At 40.5% G+C, this 19,478-nt stretch overlaps 1 protein-coding gene across 3 annotated transcripts in view; it reads left to right on the top strand.

The window, feature by feature from the left end:
• The window catches only part of KLF12 (Kruppel like factor 12), a 238,114-nt gene extending 226,676 nt beyond the window's left edge, over positions 1–11,438 (top strand). For 2 of the 3 annotated variants that reach the window (XM_029960879.1, XM_029960878.1), the window contains one exon: positions 2,221–11,438. In XM_029960879.1, coding sequence (XP_029816739.1) covers positions 2,221–2,402 — 182 coding nt within the window. In that variant the 3' untranslated portion in view covers positions 2,403–11,438. The remainder of the gene's footprint in view (positions 1–2,220) is intronic. The other variant, XM_029960880.1, reaches the window with a different exon arrangement.
• Positions 11,439–19,478: the final 8,040 nt, after the last annotated feature.

Below are 19,478 nucleotides of genomic sequence, written 5' to 3'. Positions count from 1 at the left end.
CTTTACTGTGGCAGTTCAGTGAAATGGTTGAGTTTCCATCTCTGAAGATATTTAAAAGATGAGTAGATGTGGCACTTAGAGCCACAGTTTAGTGGTGGACTTGGCAGTGCTGGGTTAATGGTTGGACTTCATGATCTTAAAGGTCTTGCCCAATTTAAGCAATTTTATGATTCTGTGTGATTGGAGAGATATAGAATTTCACATGCTTTTAAGTAAGAATTTAAAGCTTAAGAAATATCTCCACACTGTGCTTTGGAGGTCTCTGTGATTGAAGAAACCAACAGGGGCAGTATCTGGCCAAAAAGAGAGTTTAAAAGTACATTGAGGATGGACAGGACAAGTGATGCACTTGGAAAACTTGATGCAATGTGACAAGAGCGTTAGAATCAACCTGCCAAGTTGGATGGGGGTACTGCTATGTTTGTACGGTGCTCTGCACCGTTTGTGGCAAGAATATGTATGTAAGACAGTTTGGTGGCAAATCCAAGCACATTTTGTAGCACTGTGTCATTGGCAAGTGTGCAGCCCGCCATCTGCCGTGTAGCTTGTGTCTGCCTGTCCAGCTCACAGCAGCTGCTGGATTTGAGATGCCCAATGCTGCATCCACCCCGCTGGCAACGAACACTATTTGGTGCTTTGTGCTTGGCTAAGGAGTATAAAATTATCTAGGCTTAGTCACTGCTGGTGCAGCTAGAGGCTGCGGTCACCTCAGCGCCCCGATTGTAGGGTCTTCTTGCAGCAACTGTTTGCCACCCCCGTCTGACATCAAAACTGCAGCACAGCCCAGATGGTGCACAGAAGGTACCGACCCAAGGAGCTCAAATGATGCTGACAACCTTGTTGACATGTCATGCTGATGTCTCTGCAGCATTCAGTTTCCTCACAGAGGCCTTTACAGCTGGATTTTTCAGGACTGTTTGAACTTTGTGATGATATTCATACTTGGAAATTTTCTTTTCGTAAAGCATTTATTGACTTTTGAAGAGACGCAAGGAGGGAGGTTCTGCCTATGACAAAGCAAGTGTTGCGTCACTGGTTCATGTAATTGAAATAGTTTCTTGCAAGCTGCTCATGATTCATAAGAGATAATAAATAACTGAGGAATGATTGTGCCTGACAAAGCAAACAGTTGTTGCAGAGATGCTCTTTTGTTGTCCTGGTTGTGATTAGCTGGTTTCAGAAGGGGAAGTAAAATTTTTGACACATGAAAGGAAGATACATATGGACCTCACACAGTTTCCTTTCCTCAGTTTTGGTCCACACTCAACTGTGAGATCAAGGTAACTGCCAAGGGCATTTAACCTGTTTGAGGGCAGGTGATGGAAATCACAAAGTATAGTCTACAAGCATGGCAACAATGGGATTTTATAATAGTTTGCTTTATGAAAGCACCAAATCCTATTTGGCTGTATTAATCTCCTCTGACAGAGTACAATGTAGAATGTGGGGCGTACATAATTCTTACTTTTAAATATAAAGCAGAGGGTGGGATTTTCCAAAAATCCACACTTAGCCCAAGTCTGAGCTCACTGAAGTAAATGGGTGTTTCTGAACAGTGTTGTGGAAGTCCCATGGCTGAGTACATTTAAAAATTGTACACCGTTCCTAGTAACATCTTATGCAAAATTAATTTTACTGAAAATAAATGCAGTAAATAAGAGGACATTTTGCAGGTTGAATTTTTATGTTTCATTGGAAAACAGTAGTTCATTTTTACCAGCTTGCTAAGAAATGTCCTGCAGTGCTGTTTACACAAATAATGAGAAACCTTCATAAACTTCATAAAATAATTGGAAGTCTGTGGCAGCCCATGGTAAATTGAAGAAATAACAGGTAATCTGGTTCTTAGGGGAGAAAGTGTAGCCTGACAAGATGAGGGTAACGAACTCATATGGTAATTATGAGAATAATTACACAGCCCTTTGTCCTGATGTTAATCCCCACATCGCCCCTGCAAGGTAGGATCTATATTATTGCCTTAATCCTGTTGATTTTCTTAGTTATATGAATGCCACAGGAATGATAAATCTCAAGGCCCTTTTCCTCGTATTCAGCAGATCTCGTACCTCGTAATTGTGTAATTTGGCCTACAGCAACCCCTAGGCAGTGGGTGTTCATGGGAAGCATGCAGAGGGGATTGTGGGGATTAATAGCAACAAGGGGAAAGTCACAACCTGTTTTTTCCCCCCCCCTTTCCCCTCTTTCTTTTGTTTCTCACAGGAGAAAAACCCTACAAATGTACCTGGGAAGGCTGCACCTGGAAGTTTGCTCGATCCGACGAACTGACGAGGCATTACCGCAAGCACACGGGAGTGAAGCCATTCAAGTGTGCAGACTGTGACCGCAGCTTTTCCCGCTCAGATCACTTGGCGCTCCACCGCCGCAGGCACATGCTGGTTTGAGAAACGCTACCTGTTCCAGCCGAGTTTAAGAGCTGGGTCTCTTAACTACCCAGAGTGAATTCAGCAGGGCTGAATCCCCCTCTGCAGTGTTAACAGGCAGGGCTTTCCCTGATGTCTGTAACAAAAAAGAATAACAGAAATTAAAAAAAAAAAAAAGCAGGAAAAGAAGTGCCACTCTTCTCCTCGCCATCTGAAGTTAACCCCGTCTGCCCCTCAGCATGGCTAACCCTGAAAATGTCATCACAATCACCTGGGAAATAGCAGCCGAAATGCTACAGGAATGGGCATTATTTTACATGCTGCATCCTTTGACAAAAAATGTTTATAGCTTGTATGTTTTCTCAGCTGCCAGACATTTTGTTCCTGAAAAATCACTGCTGATTGGAGGATTAGATACCACAAATCGATCATGATGATGATGATGACGACAATGATGATGATGATGATGATGATGAAAGCAAGACCACTAGATCTGTATTATCCCATCTTTTCCCCTTGTTTTGAATACCATTTGGCCGGTGTCAGCATTACACCTGAGCTGTGCTACAGACAAGCTGCGTGTGAGTAGGCAAGAAGATTCTGCTGGAGAGATCCTGCTGCTGAAGCTGACGGGTCACTTAATCAGACTTTTGCAATAACGGTGGTGGCATTTTAATATTGTACCACAATTTGTCATTATGCCCTAGTGGACACCAGCCATTTAAACTTTTTCTTTTATGTTTTTTTTCCCTTTCTTTTCTTTTGTTGTTGTTGTTGAAGTCTGTAAAATAAGCAAAGGGCAGCAGCATTTCTGCTGAAAGTACAATATTAAGTATCTGTATTTTACCATGGACTTATATAGAACCATTTTCTGATTTATATAGAAAGAACCCATCTAAAAACTACTACCCCGTTCTCAATGTGCAGTTTTCTTTCATGCAGGTATCCTCTTCCCCACAACCATTATTTGAACACAAGGAAATAGTCAGATCTTGTACTTGCTGGTACCAAGGTTAGTGGTGTAGCCATTCGTGAAATGGAATTGAATGTATCATCAGAACAAAGCAGAGAAGAAATGGCTACATCTCTTGCAGAGAAAAAGCAATAATAAGGTAAAATGGCTCTTGAGACAATAATTTACTCCACACCAACAGAAGTGGGGGGTATGCAGAAATAGCATGTAGGATTTAAGCATTAAAGTTAATCTTTCTGATGGCTTCACTGACCTGCTAGGTACCACAGTTAAGTACTTTTATTTCCTTTAACATAATACTTGTGTCTGGAAAGCATGAAAGATACAGGAAAGAGCTGATAGTTGAGGAGTTAGTGGATGAATTGTAAGTAGGAAGGAGAAATGTTTCTGCAGTGGTGCTCTGCAAGACATTAGGTTTCTCCCTGGGAGTTAGGGAATAACAAGATTTTGCCAGCTGTCTAGTATGATATAAATGGCCCTTTATATGTGTACCAGTGGCTGCCTCTGGTGGGATTTTCAATCCAAACCTTTTCAGATTAAATAAAAGGAAATTCTTGATCCTTCCCATACAGCCCTATAATTGCGAACCAATTTGTATTAATTGAATTATATAGGAAAGAGAAAAACTCTTAGTCATCAGTTATTCATGCAAACAGAATAGTGTTTTTCTGTTTTCTTTCCTCACAAAGATCTGCCTATTCAGCTAAATTTGACAAAGAGGAGGCTTGGCAAGACTTTTTAAGTGTTGAGATTTTCATATCTTAGAGATAAAAGATGAATACGTAAAGGCCTTTTGCAATGCATTTAATTATGACTATTTGGTTCCAGGAATTGCACAGATTAAACTTGTAATGCCACTTGTTTGTTTTTAAATGTTTGACCATCCCAGTTAATATCTGATTCCTGAAATAAACATAGTAATGTCGTGGGGATTCTGAAATCAAGGTAATCTTTAGGAAAAAGCAGCACAGAGTACCCATACAGATACAAAAGCAATTACAGTTAATTGAGGATTACTGTGACCAGGATAATACTTTATGACAGCATTCACAGGCCCCAGAGTTTGATTGTCTTTAAATATCCTTAGTATTTCCCCATACTGGATAGTTTATCAGCTCTCTGAAAGAACTCAGTACTGTAGAAGCTCAGGCTCCCCACTGAGTGGTCAGCAGAGAAACCCAATACAAACTGCTCACAACCATGGAGGGAAAAATGCCTTGGTCATTTCCCATTGACCATGTTGGTAATCAGCTTCCACCAAATTCGACAACATTGTAGAATCCATCTCCAAATCAGGGACAGATCAGGGCTTCAGGGTGGACCACGAGGCATTGCAGGGAAGCAGAACTGTGTCTTTACCAGCAGCATTACTGCTGTTGGTTTAAAAAAATGGTTGTCAAGTGTTGTGCGTGAGGTGCTTCATGGATTATGTCTGAGGTCTGTCTTTTGTGTACTTCAGTATTGTCCCGTTCAATGCATCTGTCATCGGTGTTTAGGGAAAGCAGTCAGGTCAGGTAGAAGTCAATTGATAAAATTGCTTTCCTGCCCAGGAACATTTTACCAACTAATTATTTGAATAGCAGTAATTCAGTTGAAAAACCAATGGCATACAGAATACCTTTTGGAACCCATGTTTTTTTTCTCCCATAGATAATTAAATCTATTTGAGCAGCAACTGTAGAGGGCATTCTGCTAATGTACAAGAGGATGTGATATTACTGAGAGAGATCAGTGTTTCTGATCAGAGATGTGTAACTGGGAGAGATCAGTGTTCCTCTTTAGGCTTCCCCTGTAGTCAATGAAGAGAGAAAAACTCCTACTAGAGAAATTGAGAGGCCTTAAATTTCAGCATTGAGCTTTGAACTGCCCAGTGGGGGAGCATATGTATCAAAGACAATGGAGGGGCTCATCTCCCAAGGCCGAGGTTGTTCTGTGTGAATCCTTGGTTTTTCAGCTTGTTGCCTATTACTTTATGCATTGGAAACACTGCAACAGAAAGAGGGCCTGGTTTTATTCAAGGAACCCTAAAGTGATAGAGGGTTAAAGCAGCACTCATGCCAAGGGACACAGGCACAGAGTATGTCAATAGTAACAGAATGAAGCCAAAAGGTAAAGGAGCTTGTGCTATATTTTATTATTTCACAGGCAAGAAGTATATCCTCAACCTTTCCAGCACATGTGCAAGGGCTTCTCGTGGTGCTGTTACCTCCAGACAACTTACACAACCAGCAGTAGTCCACCACTGGGTTTCAAGTACCCAGTGTGGTTCTTGACAAGTTTCTTATTCCTACCAGCACCTGCAGACTTGGATCCCAAATACTCTCTGAGGTTGTTTTCTGGTTTTCCCCTTCAGAAATATTTTAAGAGAAGTTACTCTGTGGAATGGGGGTGTTTGAATGTGGAGTTGATGTCCCCCCGATCCTCAGGGTGTCCTTGCCTTCAGTGCCTGTGGTTCAGACCTGCCAAACTAATGTGCTTGTGCAAAGACCAAGGGCAATTGCTCCAGGGTAGTATCCTCAAAAGTCCTGGTATCCCACTGCAGGTCCATGACATTTCATAACCATGGCGAAGGCTTACATCGTATGTAGCATGCAGAAATATGAGATCTCATCTTCACACAATGTAGTAAGTTCATCTTAATTGAGCAGTTGTGAGACACAAGTATATACCAGTGTCCCATTCTTCCAGAGAAACAGAGATTTAGGCTTTTGAGTAAAGGATAGGTAATAGCCACCATGCTGTGACATTGCCCATTACAGCCTCGCAAGGGAAATTATACCGCAAAGTGTCAGATTTCATATGTTTTCAAAAGATTTAAACAGATTTGACAGGAAATCTCAGTAGCCAGCATTATAGGAAAATGCAATGAGCAGACAGCTTTGTTACAGGACTTCTAAAATTTTTAATTGTCATTATTTTTTGAGCACCTGTTATATTCAGCACTGTAAAATTGGCTCATTGCAACAGCAGTTTTTAACTTGGGGATGAAGATGCAGTATTCCTTATTCTCTCTCATGCTTACATAACTAATTAAATAGATTTAGACTGACTTGTATGTATGATTATTTGCTGGAGTAACGTATAACAAAATTAACAGTGTTGAAAATTACATCAGTGATGTTGATGTTTGGGGTAAACTCAGCACAGAGCATGGACAAATAGCTGGACAGCCTTTCTCCCCTTTAATAATGGGAATAACAGTAATCATAAGTCTCGTTTTCCATTAGCCACATTGAAAATGTATTCTAGTTGCCATTTATAAATTTATCTTCTGATAATAAATGTTGTTTAATGTAAAAAAATCTCTCTCTCCTTTATTGAAGATGAGTACCTCAAAATCAGAGTAAGTTTGATTCAATATCCCACTTATTTTTTAGTTTGAATTTTGGTTTGGAAAGATCAGTGTGTGAAACTGCATCTTCCACAGCAATCAAGTCTTAAGATCATTCAGTAAATCCACGCTATTCCCACATGCTCATCATTACACTCATGCATATAAACCCCAGCACTTCCATGTGTCTCTACCCATGTGCAGGTAATAAAAAGTTTATTTAAAATTGAAATGAAAAAAAAAAATCAGAAAAGGAAGAATTTTAAATAAACACTGTTACAGAAAATACTACCTTAAGAAACCAGCTCATGTTATTGTGTTGTGCCTTTGTCTGTGATACATAACTGGAAAAGTGCACAGAGAAATTTAAAGATTGTTCTCTTTTCACATTTTTGCTGTAGCATAACAGTTGCTGTGTAATGTATGCTAATGATGTCATGCCCCTTGGTTCCTTGAAAAGGCTTAAATTCTCCACAATAAATCAGGTTTTAGCATAAATATGTAACTGTAAGGATACTGCATCTTTAGAAATCAAAATAACTTGAAATTATTTTACTATACTTGTAACAATTTAAATATTCTGCAATATATGTGATAGTGGAAAAGTATTTTCCAACTCACAATTTTACATGGGGTATTAAATAGATTAAATGAAGTATATTTTTAAAAAATAGTTTTCATCGGGAAAACTGGTAAGATAATGCTTTGCAAAGCTTACTGACAAAACACAAGAAGTAAATTGTTCTGTTTTATCAGAGTGTGTTTTCTCTGCAAAATGGAGTGGCCACTTCTTTGCTGTTTTGCAGGTGGCGTGAGATATAGCAAAGTCATTTACACTGAGTCCTTCAGTGTAAAATAAGTCAATGCTCCATGTCTTTGACTGAATAAAGGTAAAAAACACTTAATCAAAAGGAAAACCATATAGAAGGTTTGGGGGTTTTGTGATTTTTTTTTTTCCTTATGGCATTTTACAGTGAACTCCAGATACAGTAATGGCAAGCGCTCATATGATTTTATTTTTTCTTGTATTTCCCTGACTACAATGCATCTTCATTAAAGGTTGCAGAGCTGAAATAGGCAGCTGCTTTTTGCTGATTCGGGGGGAGTTTAGTCTTTTAGGTGCAGTAACATGTCAAGAAAATTAATTGTACCAGGATGGTTCTGACATTTAAAGTACTCATAGACTTCAGTGAGATAGCCTAAAATCTGTTTTAAAAGGTGAAACAGAAACTGAAAGTGCCTGTAATTAGAACTGATGGGATGTTCCTATACTTTTACACAGCAATAACTTAACAGGATTCTGTTAACAGTAAGGTGAAAATTAAATTTTACTTGGAGAACAATAATGCAGCACAGAAACAAACACAAAGTGCCATTTGTATGTTCACATGTTGAGATACTGTGTTAAAGGTTTTAGTTATTTTCTCAGATAACATCTGTCATATATTTGTAAGAAGAAAATAAATCTTAGTTTACAAATGACTCGTAGCTGTATCGATTCTCAGTAGATGTGATTGGAGGTCGTTGTCAAGCAGTGTTGTAGGGGATTTCTGCCTGTTTTATGTTGGATGTACCCATGTATCCAGGGTATTCTCTAGTGAAGTAATCCAAAAACCAGCAATAAACCCAATGGAGGTTTTTTTAGGGAATGTGATAGAACAGGGATTCTCTTGAAAAATCATTTGCATTGAACTCTGGAAACACAGAGTTGACCTTATGTCTCCTTTCTATTCGTCATGTAGTGCTCATAGTATTTAATATCATCTTAGAAATGGTTGACTTCAGGAGTGGACAAAATATATCATTTTTCTTTCTTTTGGGGACAAGTGAGTGAAAAACAGGACTATCAGTCTAGAGACTATTTGAATAGCAAACAAGAAGTTGATATTCCTAAAATAAAGTGTGGAGATTTTTATATTGGATGGCCTAAACATTTGCATCAGTAGACTAATTGATCTTACCAGTTAATGGCCATTTGTGACTCTTGTACTCTATTTTTTCTCAAATTTTTTTTTTGGTAAATATTAACTAGTGCTAATGGATTCTTAAAATAGCAGTGTAATGCCAGCCCTCATGCTTCTTTTATTTCTAAAAATTAATTTATTGAAGATGAAAATGTAACTGGTTGTCCTAATGCCTTTGACAAGGAAGATTGCTTTTTGTCCTCTGAATTTGTACCTGTCGTTTATCCAGGCAGAATTTTGTATTTGAAAAATGCAACATTTTATCTAGACTTTCACTGCTGTCGGTGGGTCGCTGCTGGAATCTCACTGAGGCAGAATTGTGTGTGCACAAAGATGCTCATATACAGATGAAAGTGCAGGTGCAAAAAAAAAAAAGAAGCACATGAACCCACATGTAAAATAATGAGATGTTCATACACATTGGTTAATCGCATGTCAAGACTGCTAGTTAAGTAAAAAATTTTACTGTTAACCACTAGCAGAAATAATCCCTTCAGAACATGCATATGCTTCCTCTGTTGTCCCAAGTTTGATCTCCAGATATTAAGCACACAAAAGATTACAACTCATGCTGGGGATTTTAGGAGGGCACCAGGGAATGAAGAACAAGAAGGACAAAGGAAACATTAGTTTTGTACCTTGTACCTGAGCTGTAGCTGTTGCTGGAGAGGAGACTTTGGTTCCTTGTTCTGGAGCAGCAACACTACAAGGAGGCACCTGTAGAAACCTGCCGTGTTGGAAGGTTTGGCTGATTCCGGCCTTACATGTGTTAGTTCCTGTGTAGGAAAGGGCACCTTGTCTTCACCAGCCCAAAATGATCCAGGGGTTTTTTCCCTTCATGTTGAGGTTTTTCCCTTTTGGGTTTTCTTTTTCTTCCTTAGCTGTTATGGAAATAATAGAAAAAAGTTATTTGAGATCCTGTTGTCCCAATTCAGTGTCAAAAGTTTCAATGAGCCAAGATACTGTCAGTTTTAAGAGAAGAGGTGGTTCACACATTGACTTGCTAAACCTTGCTCTTCGCTGTGACCTCTGCATTTAAAAAACAATGATTCAGTGTCTGGTAGGGGACCACAGGTGATGGCTTTAAAGGATTGTCATAAGCATGAACCATGAAATACACAAATAGGTTCAGATACCGCTTTTCTCCCTCACCCTGCCTTTCTATATGTAAAAGAGCTTCTTTGGAAAGTCAGCTTGAGCCAAATCTTCATGGCTGAACTAATATTTTTCACAATTCAGACTTCATGTTGTCATTTCTGGTTTCAAACTATTTTTCACTGCTAAATTTGCATCTTTAAAAAAAGGCACAGTTTATTTCTTTCCTTATTGTGCTATACATGGCTTCCTTGGTAATTTAAGTTCTTTGTTGAACACCTACACAATATGCTCTCTTGACCTCTTGCTGTCTGTCCTTAAAAAGTTGTATTTCCCATTTGCACATTTCTAGAATATACACTGAGATAGTAATGAATTACTGAAGTTTCATGCACCATCAGCCTTAAGACTTTCAACCCACACACAGACACATGTATTCATACACTTCAAGGGAAAGAGAGATTTGGACACTGCTGTCAACATGTGGGGTCAAAAATACCATTAAATCAGAAAGTTCTTTCAGCTGTGTTTAGGAAGAAACAACAATAATGAAAAATACCATTCTTGGCCAAGTTACTTATGGAAGAAGCAAATTCCCCTAGGGCATTAGTTGAATGAAGTGCTAAGGATGGGGTTGCATTTGGCCCCAAACTGTTCCTTCTGATCAGGTCATTATTGTTGTATGTACCAATGAGTGTTCATTTGATCCTCCTGTGTAAAAATACAAAAACATCCCGTCATTTACCAAGTAATTCGTTTGGGACCGGAGCTTCACAGCAATGGAATTAGTATGTACAGCACCTCAGTCTTTTTCCTAGATAAGATGCGAAAGGGAGGGCCATTATCGGTAACCCTATAGAGATAATAGTGTCAATAGAGGTCCTACACTTAAAAGGAATAAAAATACCAGTGCTAGCAAGCAAACGTTTTTTAAGTCTTTCTTTTGCCTTCTTTTCAAAAGCTTTTAAATACAAAAATTACTTTTCTTCCAAAATTAAACTTCTGAAGATCTAATTTCCCAATAGTTTCCTCTGCATTTATATACTATGTAGTGTTTAGGCAATGCCTATGTTATAAGTTTATTAATATTATGTAAGTGTTGTTCTTGTATTTATGTATAGTGTATGTATTGTAAATATACTCAGAGCTTTTTTTCCTCTTACTGTAAAAAGGTGATTTTTGCCCTATGATAATGTAAAGGGAGTCCCCTAATGAAGTTCTGTCAGAGGATGATTATTCCACTCTATTCTCAAAGGTTTAAATGAACAAGTGTTATCGTTTTAAATGGTGTCTCAGACATATTTTGTTGGTGCATTGCTTTTCTGTATTCAACTTTCCTATTAATTGAGCTGTGAATTGAAATAGAGTTTAAACCTTTAAATGTATGCATTTGTACAATTATCTGAATGGAGGCATGAAGGTTAAATAAAGCATTTTGTATGGAACAAAACCCCTAATTATTACTGTGGATGACTCAAAGCTTCTGGAATACCCAGTTATTAACTTTTTTAAATTAAACCTTTGTTTTCTATAAACATTTAGTGATTTTTAATGGAATTTTTGCTTAAGAAATGGATTTTACTTTTCTGATTTTTTAAAAGCCATCATAGAGAGTAGACATTCTTTCTCCTTTCATAGTGTTTGTGCATCTGTGGAGAAGCTGGAACAAATAAAATAGCACTTAGCAGTATAAACAAGAATGTCCTGGTATGATATAAAAATATTTTGCATTACTGTATAATCTGAGTTCCGTAAGTACTTTAAAATGGAGTTCTGTGTCTGTCTCGCTTTGCTTCTGCCCCCGTCCTTTCCTGATGTGTAGAGAGGTGGGTACAGTTAATGTGCAGCTTCCTTGAGGTACCTGTGCAGCCAAGAGGGGGTTTGTTCACTGTGTGCCCCTGAAGTGAAGGAACAGCTACTAGAGAAGGGCAATGGCACACTGGAAACAGCAACTTCATGCCTAGTTGAAGAGACTTGGTATTTGGGATTGCTCCTAGGGACATTTTGAGGCCTGTGAGCTTTTCCCTTGTGTCTCACCATTCTACAAAGAAGCTTCCTTCACGTTTGAGTCGGTCTAGGACATCTGTGGATGTCAAGTCAGTGGCTTGGAGCTGCACTTTGCCCTTACAGGTGAAGTTTCTCCTTAAAATTAATTTTCCCCTTCCCATGAATTTCCACTTGCTTGCTTTTAACCGATGTGATAATTCGTCTAATAAAAACCATAGTGTTACATGGTTACAGGCAGGGGAACAAGTAAACAAAGTGATTTGGACACCTCTGAGCCTTACGAAGAGATGTGTTTGAACCAAAGCTGTGCTAGAACAGATCTTCAATCTCTAAAACCGCTGATGAATTTAAAAATCAGATAGTTGTACTGGCCCTTCCAAAGCACTTCTGCTTTCCACACAATAAGCTGTTTGTTGTTCATCAGTGTCCTGTGTGTGCTTAATTTCATTTTTCTCCCAACAGTGCTGTAAGTATAAAATGCATCACTGACTGTTTAGTCTGACCTCTCCAGTGAACGCCCACACCATCCACTGCCCTGACCCACGCTCTGTTCCTGAAAAGTTATTTCTTCCACTTGCACAAACAACTGCTCAATTGTCATCTAATCCCTATTCCCCTGTTCTTTCCTTTGTTGTTGAACAGTCCACTTGGAATGAAAAGTTGGCACATTGTTTTAAGTACATCTTATGGGGCACGTCTGGCTCTCTGTGAGCATGACAAGGAGTGGCCGCTGGTAACGACCTTCAACTTTGCACATCGAGTTGCTGGATCAGATAAGGACAGTTCCCTCTCTATGGGCATAAAAGAACCACATTGGCGTCATCCTTGAACCTGGGGTACCTGCCCGCCTTCCGGGTGGAGCTCTGGCACTGCACTTTCACCCATGGATTTACAGTGCTAGTCATCCTGTCCAGCCTGTAATGGGGAAATGCACCCCTATGGGAGGTTTGGGTGACAGGCCTGCTTGCTGTGCTGTGGCCTGCTGCACTGTGGCCCAGTGGCACAAGATTTTGGTTGGGAATTGAAAGGGGAACTAGATTTTGGTGGTCACCAAGTATTTGTCCTTTCCGAAGAGAAGCCATCTCTGTGGGGCAGACTGCCACAGACATAATCAGTCTTCAGCAATGCCTGTGGTGCACAGTGTGGAAATCTGTCCCTGAACAAGCCTCCCATCCTTGCAAATTGGGCAAAGTTATACCCTTTAAATAGACAAAGAACAAAAGGCAATTGACTGAAGCTGCAGTGACTCAGTAGTTAAGCAAAAAATGCCCTCACAGAATGGGAGGTGTTGGCAGGGACCTCTGGAGGTCATCTGATCCACCGCCCGTGCTCAAACAGGGACACCTGGGGCCAGTTGCCAGGATTGTGTCCAGATGGCTTTTGAGAATCTGCAGGGATGAAGACTCCACAGCGTCTCTGGACAACTTGTGGCAGGGGTCAGTCACCCTCACAGTGAGAAAGTGTTTCCTGATCTTCATAGTAGCACCTACCCATTTTGAGTACCTCCTCTCTCACTTTAGCCATTAGGCAGAATGGGCTCCCCGATTAAGGTTTTGACCCAGCCCATAACTGGCTACAGTTTTTATACCCATGGGTATTTTCTGTGAAAAGACCCAAATAGCAGCAGTAGTTGTAGTCTTCCTAGCATATTCCCAAAGGCATTTACTGCCTCACATATTTGTCTTACCAAAAATATATAGCCCATAATAACTAGAACTGCCCCTTACAAAGGAATGAATAACCAGATTTAGCCAGTAAGCTGAAACATGTCAATATATTTTATCCTTTATGTTTTTGTTTGTATCTTTGCACAACCTTGCTCACAAGTGTACTGTGCCCTTTTCTGGTTATCTTTCTCATTTGCTGGGGATATTGATCTGTAAAATCTCCTTGTAAAGTATTTCAAACAAATCCTTTGTTTTTTCTGGGGTGACTTCTCTACACCTGTATTTTTGGGCCTATGCAGAGTATTAACAGACAGAAACTAACAATAAAGTCCAGAAACTACTGCAAAAGCAAACAGTGAAACCGAGATGCTTACAAAGCGCTATAAATCTCTACTGAGCTTGAGTTGCTGTTTAATCTTTATATACAGGTACGTCTCAAGGTTATCTGCTCTTGAGGGTTTCTCTGGAGGCTTTTGTGATTTGTCATCCGCTCAGCTTCTTATCAGTCAAAGGTATTTCCCCTTGTAACATTTATTATAGGCTCCACTCTGTGTTTTTACTAATGCAATGCCCTGAAGAGGCTCTGGTATGCAGTTTGTAAGGAGTTATTAAATCTCCCTCTCCCGTGATCAACGGGATCGTAAATGTGACATATGCAGCATAGCATGTGCAGCAGCATTGATGGCTGAAATGCCATCACTGAGACTGCACGGAAACAAGGAACCCTGCAGCTCTGGAAAGGACTTTCCTGTCTCTGTCTAGCAGTCTCTGGATGGAAAAGTACAGTTAAATACATTCATTATATATGTCATGTATGTAGAAGAGAAACTACTGCAAATAGCACCATTGTGGTACCTTAGCTAACACACCGGGTTGGATTTGGAGGTGGAAAAAATCTCAACCATTTCTGCCAGGATCATGGCCATCCTGCCATTCCATTTCGGCAGAGGCAAATCCAGCCGTGGCAGATGCAACCATGTGTCACCGTTTCTGAGGAACCAGCAGACTTGAGAGAGGACCACTGTGAAACTGTTTCATTACTAGGATGGCAGCGAGCCTGTCAGTACGTGGCTGAGGCTGGGACAGCAGGGAATTTCCTGGGAAATGGCTTTCTCTCCTACCTCCACAGTCTCATGGAAATGAGTGGCCAAAAGAGAAGGCTGGCTGCTGCAAGAAGCAGGATGCAACTGTTCCCCATCTAGCGCTTTATCCAGCAGAGAAGGCTGCTTTAATTCCTCGTTTGTCCTTAAATATCTGCTGTGTCTACATTGGCATCCGACTGGTAGCACGTATAGGCATGCAAGTACATGTATATATCTGCTCAGTACATATATATGTGTGTGTATATATATATTTATACATGCATGCACTGTATGCATATATATATGTATATACTGACTAACTCTTTCTAAAGGAGTCTGTCTACGAATTCATGCCTGTGGACACCAGGAGCATTACTGGGAATATCTTTGGGAGGTGGGTGTCCATGTAGCTATGCAACAGCTGAATAGCAGTTTTAAAACTCTTTAATTTAAGATGTTAGAGCCAAAATGGTTGTTACATACCTAGAAGTATTACAGGCAAGGTTGGATGGGCCTTTGAGCAACCTGGTCTCATGGAAGTTACCCCTGCCCATGGCAGGGGGGTTGGAACTAGATGATCTTTAAGGTCCCTTCCAACCCAAACCATTCTATGATTCTATGAAAGGTCAAGGGGAGGAGATGAATGTTCAGATTCCTTCTGTGTCTATTCCCCATGCATGAGCTGGTGCTTCAAGGGGTTCTCCAAAGCCCCATGTGCCCCCCAGACCTGACCTGTTCTTATTTCCCCAGCTGGCAGCATGAGTTCAGCCCAAGCCCAGCCTGCAAGGTGCATCTGAGAGGAGACAGTATGGCCTCCCCCATGACAGAGGGGTCCAAGGTCACCTGAGCAACCTGGAGTCCTGCTCACAGCACTGCCACCTCAGCACACAGGCACAGACAGAGACAGAGCCCCGAAGGACAGCAGGGACATGAAGCAGAGGTTTTAGCTTCGGCTATGTTGGGAGGCTTATCTCACATTCTGACTGGTGGATGGGTCTGCAGGTAAGTAATGCAAGCAGGAAAGGGGGGCTGCTCCTTGGGTGCCCTGGGACCCTACCTCAGACAAGCAGAGGTCTGGTATTTCACTGTTTCCAGAAGGAGTCACAGCGTGGGAGAAGGAGCTTCATGGAAATTGAAAGCCTGGAATTAACTGAGACAAAATTGGTCTCCATATGTGCAAATTGATAACATGGCTGTTTCAGTCTGCTGGTGAAGTATGCAAGCTGTTTCTGAGGCATTTTGTAAAAAATTAGAAAAGGCTGGTAGAGGGTTTCTGCAGAGCTTTTTTTGGTTCTGATTATTCATTTGTTTACAAACGATCATTTAGACCATCTGGGGCTTTTCAGTGTAACTGAGAGAAAACTCTGAGCTTCCCAGGACCCTACAAGTGTGCCAAGAAGGCAAGACTGCAAAGGCTTTTGGAGCTAATAAAACAAAGGCAGAAAAGTGGCTTGTTGTGATGTGGTAGGGGGAGGAGAACAAGGAACAGGACCCTTTTCCTTCCCCAGACTTGCTTTGTTTCCCATTTTGTTTGACATTTCTAATCAAAGCCTCAGCACCTTTGCTTTAGTTATAATAACTTTACTGTAGTTATTACATGAGCCTCCACAGATGTACACACAGCACAAGTTTTTAGCCTCCGGCACTGACCACTCCCCAGACAAGATGCTTGTTCCTGTACCACAGTACGTGTGATTCTGCAAGTTTCATTTATCACAAGGCAGCAGTACAGACACAAGAAAAGTACAGCAGGAGCCAGGGGCTCAAGATGAGGTTTGGCACACAGTACATCGACATCAGAAAAGGCTTGTTCCTTCAGCTTTCATCACTAGCAACATCTGGAGAGATGAATGTAACTCAGTCACAGTTACTGCAAATTAAAATAAATGAATAACCTGCCAAGTGTGGGACGGGAGTGCTACATTCATGTGTTTTTGTGGGAAAACTAATGTGGCCCTTTGGGATTGTCAGCTTTAGTTTGATTCACATGGATGGCCACATACCCATAAACTTTGGGGAGATTTCAGGGCTCAAAATATTTTCCTTGATTATCCTAGCAGGAAGGTTATTGGCAGGAAGTAGGGATGGCATTGACAGCAATTTCATGCTTGAATTTAGCTCAGAGAAGTAGTTCACAGGCCATAACTTGCAGGAGTGGTGGTGATGCCCAGTAGATAGGTAGCCACTTATCAAAGACACAGTGGAAGGTGACACCTTGCTATAGGAATCAGGAATGGCCTAATAAATATATGAGGGAATGTATCTTAGCCTGGAGAAGTTTGCAGCCTTTCAGTGCGTAAAGGGGGCTTACAAGAAAGCTGGGGTGGGATTTTTTACAAGGTGATACAACAAAGGGTAATGGCTTTCAACTGACAGTAGATTTAGTTTAGATATTAGGAAGAAGTTGTTTAGTGTGAGGGCGGTAAGGCACTGGAACAGGTTTCCCAGAGAGTTTGTGGATGCCCCATCCCTGGAACATTCAAGGCCAAGTTGGATGGGGTTTTGGGCAACCTGGTCTAGTGGAAGGTGTCCCTGTCTATGACAGGTGGGTTAGAACTGGGTGATCTTTGGGTTGGAAGGGGTGAACCCTTCCAACCCAAACCATTCTGTGATTCTGTGAAACTCAAGTGCTTTTTTCTGTTTAGTAGCTAGTCTGAGGTGGTGCTTTTATATGTAGAAGGACCACAGGATGCAGAATTCAGATAAGATACTGGCAGTAGCCTTTTGCAAACAGCTGCATTGCTCCCAACCACAGAAAACACCACTGAATAACACCGGACACTTGTGGAGGCTTCTTAGCCCAAGATGACAGATTTTCTGGCCTTTTTGCAGGCCCAGCACAGAGATTTAGCTGTGTCTATTTGAAGCTGTGATCTTCAAATCCTACCTAGCAGATGGTGGTGGGGCTGGGGGAAGGACTGGTAACAGCAGTATGAAGTGGTCAGGCACCTGTAGTATGAACCAAGACAAAGACTGAAGTGAGATGTGAAGTCAGGAAAAGGAATGAAAGGACACAGGGAAGTATTAAAAATCCTGGGGCTAAGATGAGGGTGAAGTATGACTACAAAGTGGTCGTAGGTGTCGGGGTTAGGGTTAAAAGAATGGCAGCAGCACTAAGAGTTAAAAATAACTAGGATACAAAATGCTGAATCAGATGGTGCCAAACATAACTGTTTATACCTTCGTTACACCTTTATCTGTATGTCCTACATACAGGTTTTTAGAAATGTCTTTGCAAGCTTTGTAAGAATTATTAATGCTGGTGTATTTCTCCTCTTTAACAACATGGTTCCTTACTTACCCTCAAGATTCAAACTAAATGAATACAGAAAGAAACACTTCAAAAACTTATACAAAAATATTTGAAGCATTAATTGTATCAGATTTACCTCCAGCTTTGTTAGAGAAAGACCAAGCATTTTGTATCTTCTGTGAAAACTTAGTTCTTCCCATTCTTTTTGTAGTATAAAACCAGTATTTTTAATCGTAGTGGGCAAGACCGTCATGGGCTTGAGGGTTCAAATCAGTATCAAGTGAAGCAAATACTACAAGAGCGGCATTTATTTCTTTATGATAGGTGTTAGAAGTTTATTAAGAGATTGGAGATTGGGCTGATTCTTGAAAAGTGTTTTTGAAATTATTTTGGATCCACAAGGAATGTTTTTGTATTTGAAATTACCTTCTAGTCCAGTTAAAACTCAAACCATAAATTTTAGATATTTCTAGTGAACCTTCAGGAAGCTTCCTTTGCATCTGCCTAGAGATACTGAGCTTTTCTTTTTTTAACTGCTAACAAAAAATGGTGAAAGTTGACAAGAGAGTGTATTCACTAAGAGGCTGCCAGGGATTCATAGGGTCCAGATAATTGATACTCATTAGAGATCTGAAAACCAGCATGGACTCATTTCATGGGCATTTAAATATCTTGACTGGATCAGTGGAGCTCAGCGAACCAACACATTTTCAAAATAAACTCTCTTGTGGTGAAAAACTGTTGGCCAGTGTTCATCTAAATGCGATCGAGTAGATTATACAGTCCAAGACTGGCAAACAACGGGAATTAAAGCCTAATTTCCTTTTTCTCCTGAGCATACTGTCTGCATAACAGCAAAAGATGCCACATACTGAACCCACAAGACTGAGAAGTGTATGTATCATGTTTTTATTCTGTTTCCATATAGAAATACATTATCATATTTTAAATGTGCCACGACAATAAAGCTCACCAAAAGAAAAAAAAAAGTGGTGGCCCCAGTGCCTGACTGTAGCACAAGCTCAAACTCTGGTGGGCTTAACTGCAACACCAGTGACATATCAGCAGTTTATGGACTGGAAAACAAAGCCATTAAGTTCTTTTGGCACTGTGTTTCTTACAACAAAAGAAGGTCTGAAGAAAGGGAGTTACAAAAATGTGTTTTACACTGGAGACCCATTAGCTCTATTGGTCAGAGAAACTGCTTTGCAGCCTCCACCTGCACTATTGTGTGTGAGGGATTTATTTTATGCTCTGTTCATCACAACAAACAGACCTCCCGAGTAGCAATGTGTGTTCTTATATAAAAGATAATTTGGGGGCTCTGAAGACTTGAAACTCAGATTTGGTCCTGATTATTAGAAGGTCACCTAGGAATTCTGGAGCTGTTTGTTTATCCTTATTCCAGCCTGCTAGGTCCAAGAAAATACATTTAATTCAATCCAGGTGACTCTCCATTAAATATAATCTTGTCTTAATTGGTGCCACCTTGACCTCTACTTGTGAAGTCTGTTTTGTGGTCTACAAGTCTAGCTTTAAATGCTCAAACACACATTTTTCTATCCGATTCCCCATGATTTCATTATGACAACAACACACTTCATACCAGGCTCTCCATGTGTGTGTGAAATGCAGGGAAGGTTTAGTAACAAGACCACGTCCAAGCAGGATAGAGGTCTTCTTCAGGCTGCCAGCCATGATGGGCTCTGTTACTTGAACCCAGAT

Source organism: Manacus vitellinus, unplaced genomic scaffold, assembly GCF_001715985.3.
Source record: "Manacus vitellinus isolate BGI_N305 unplaced genomic scaffold, ASM171598v3 scaffold_2_pilon, whole genome shotgun sequence".
In the NCBI taxonomy this organism is placed as follows: Eukaryota; Metazoa; Chordata; class Aves; order Passeriformes; family Pipridae; genus Manacus; species Manacus vitellinus.
The sequence above is the reverse complement of the archived record's forward strand: the minus strand, read 5'-3'. Positions and strand labels throughout refer to the sequence as shown.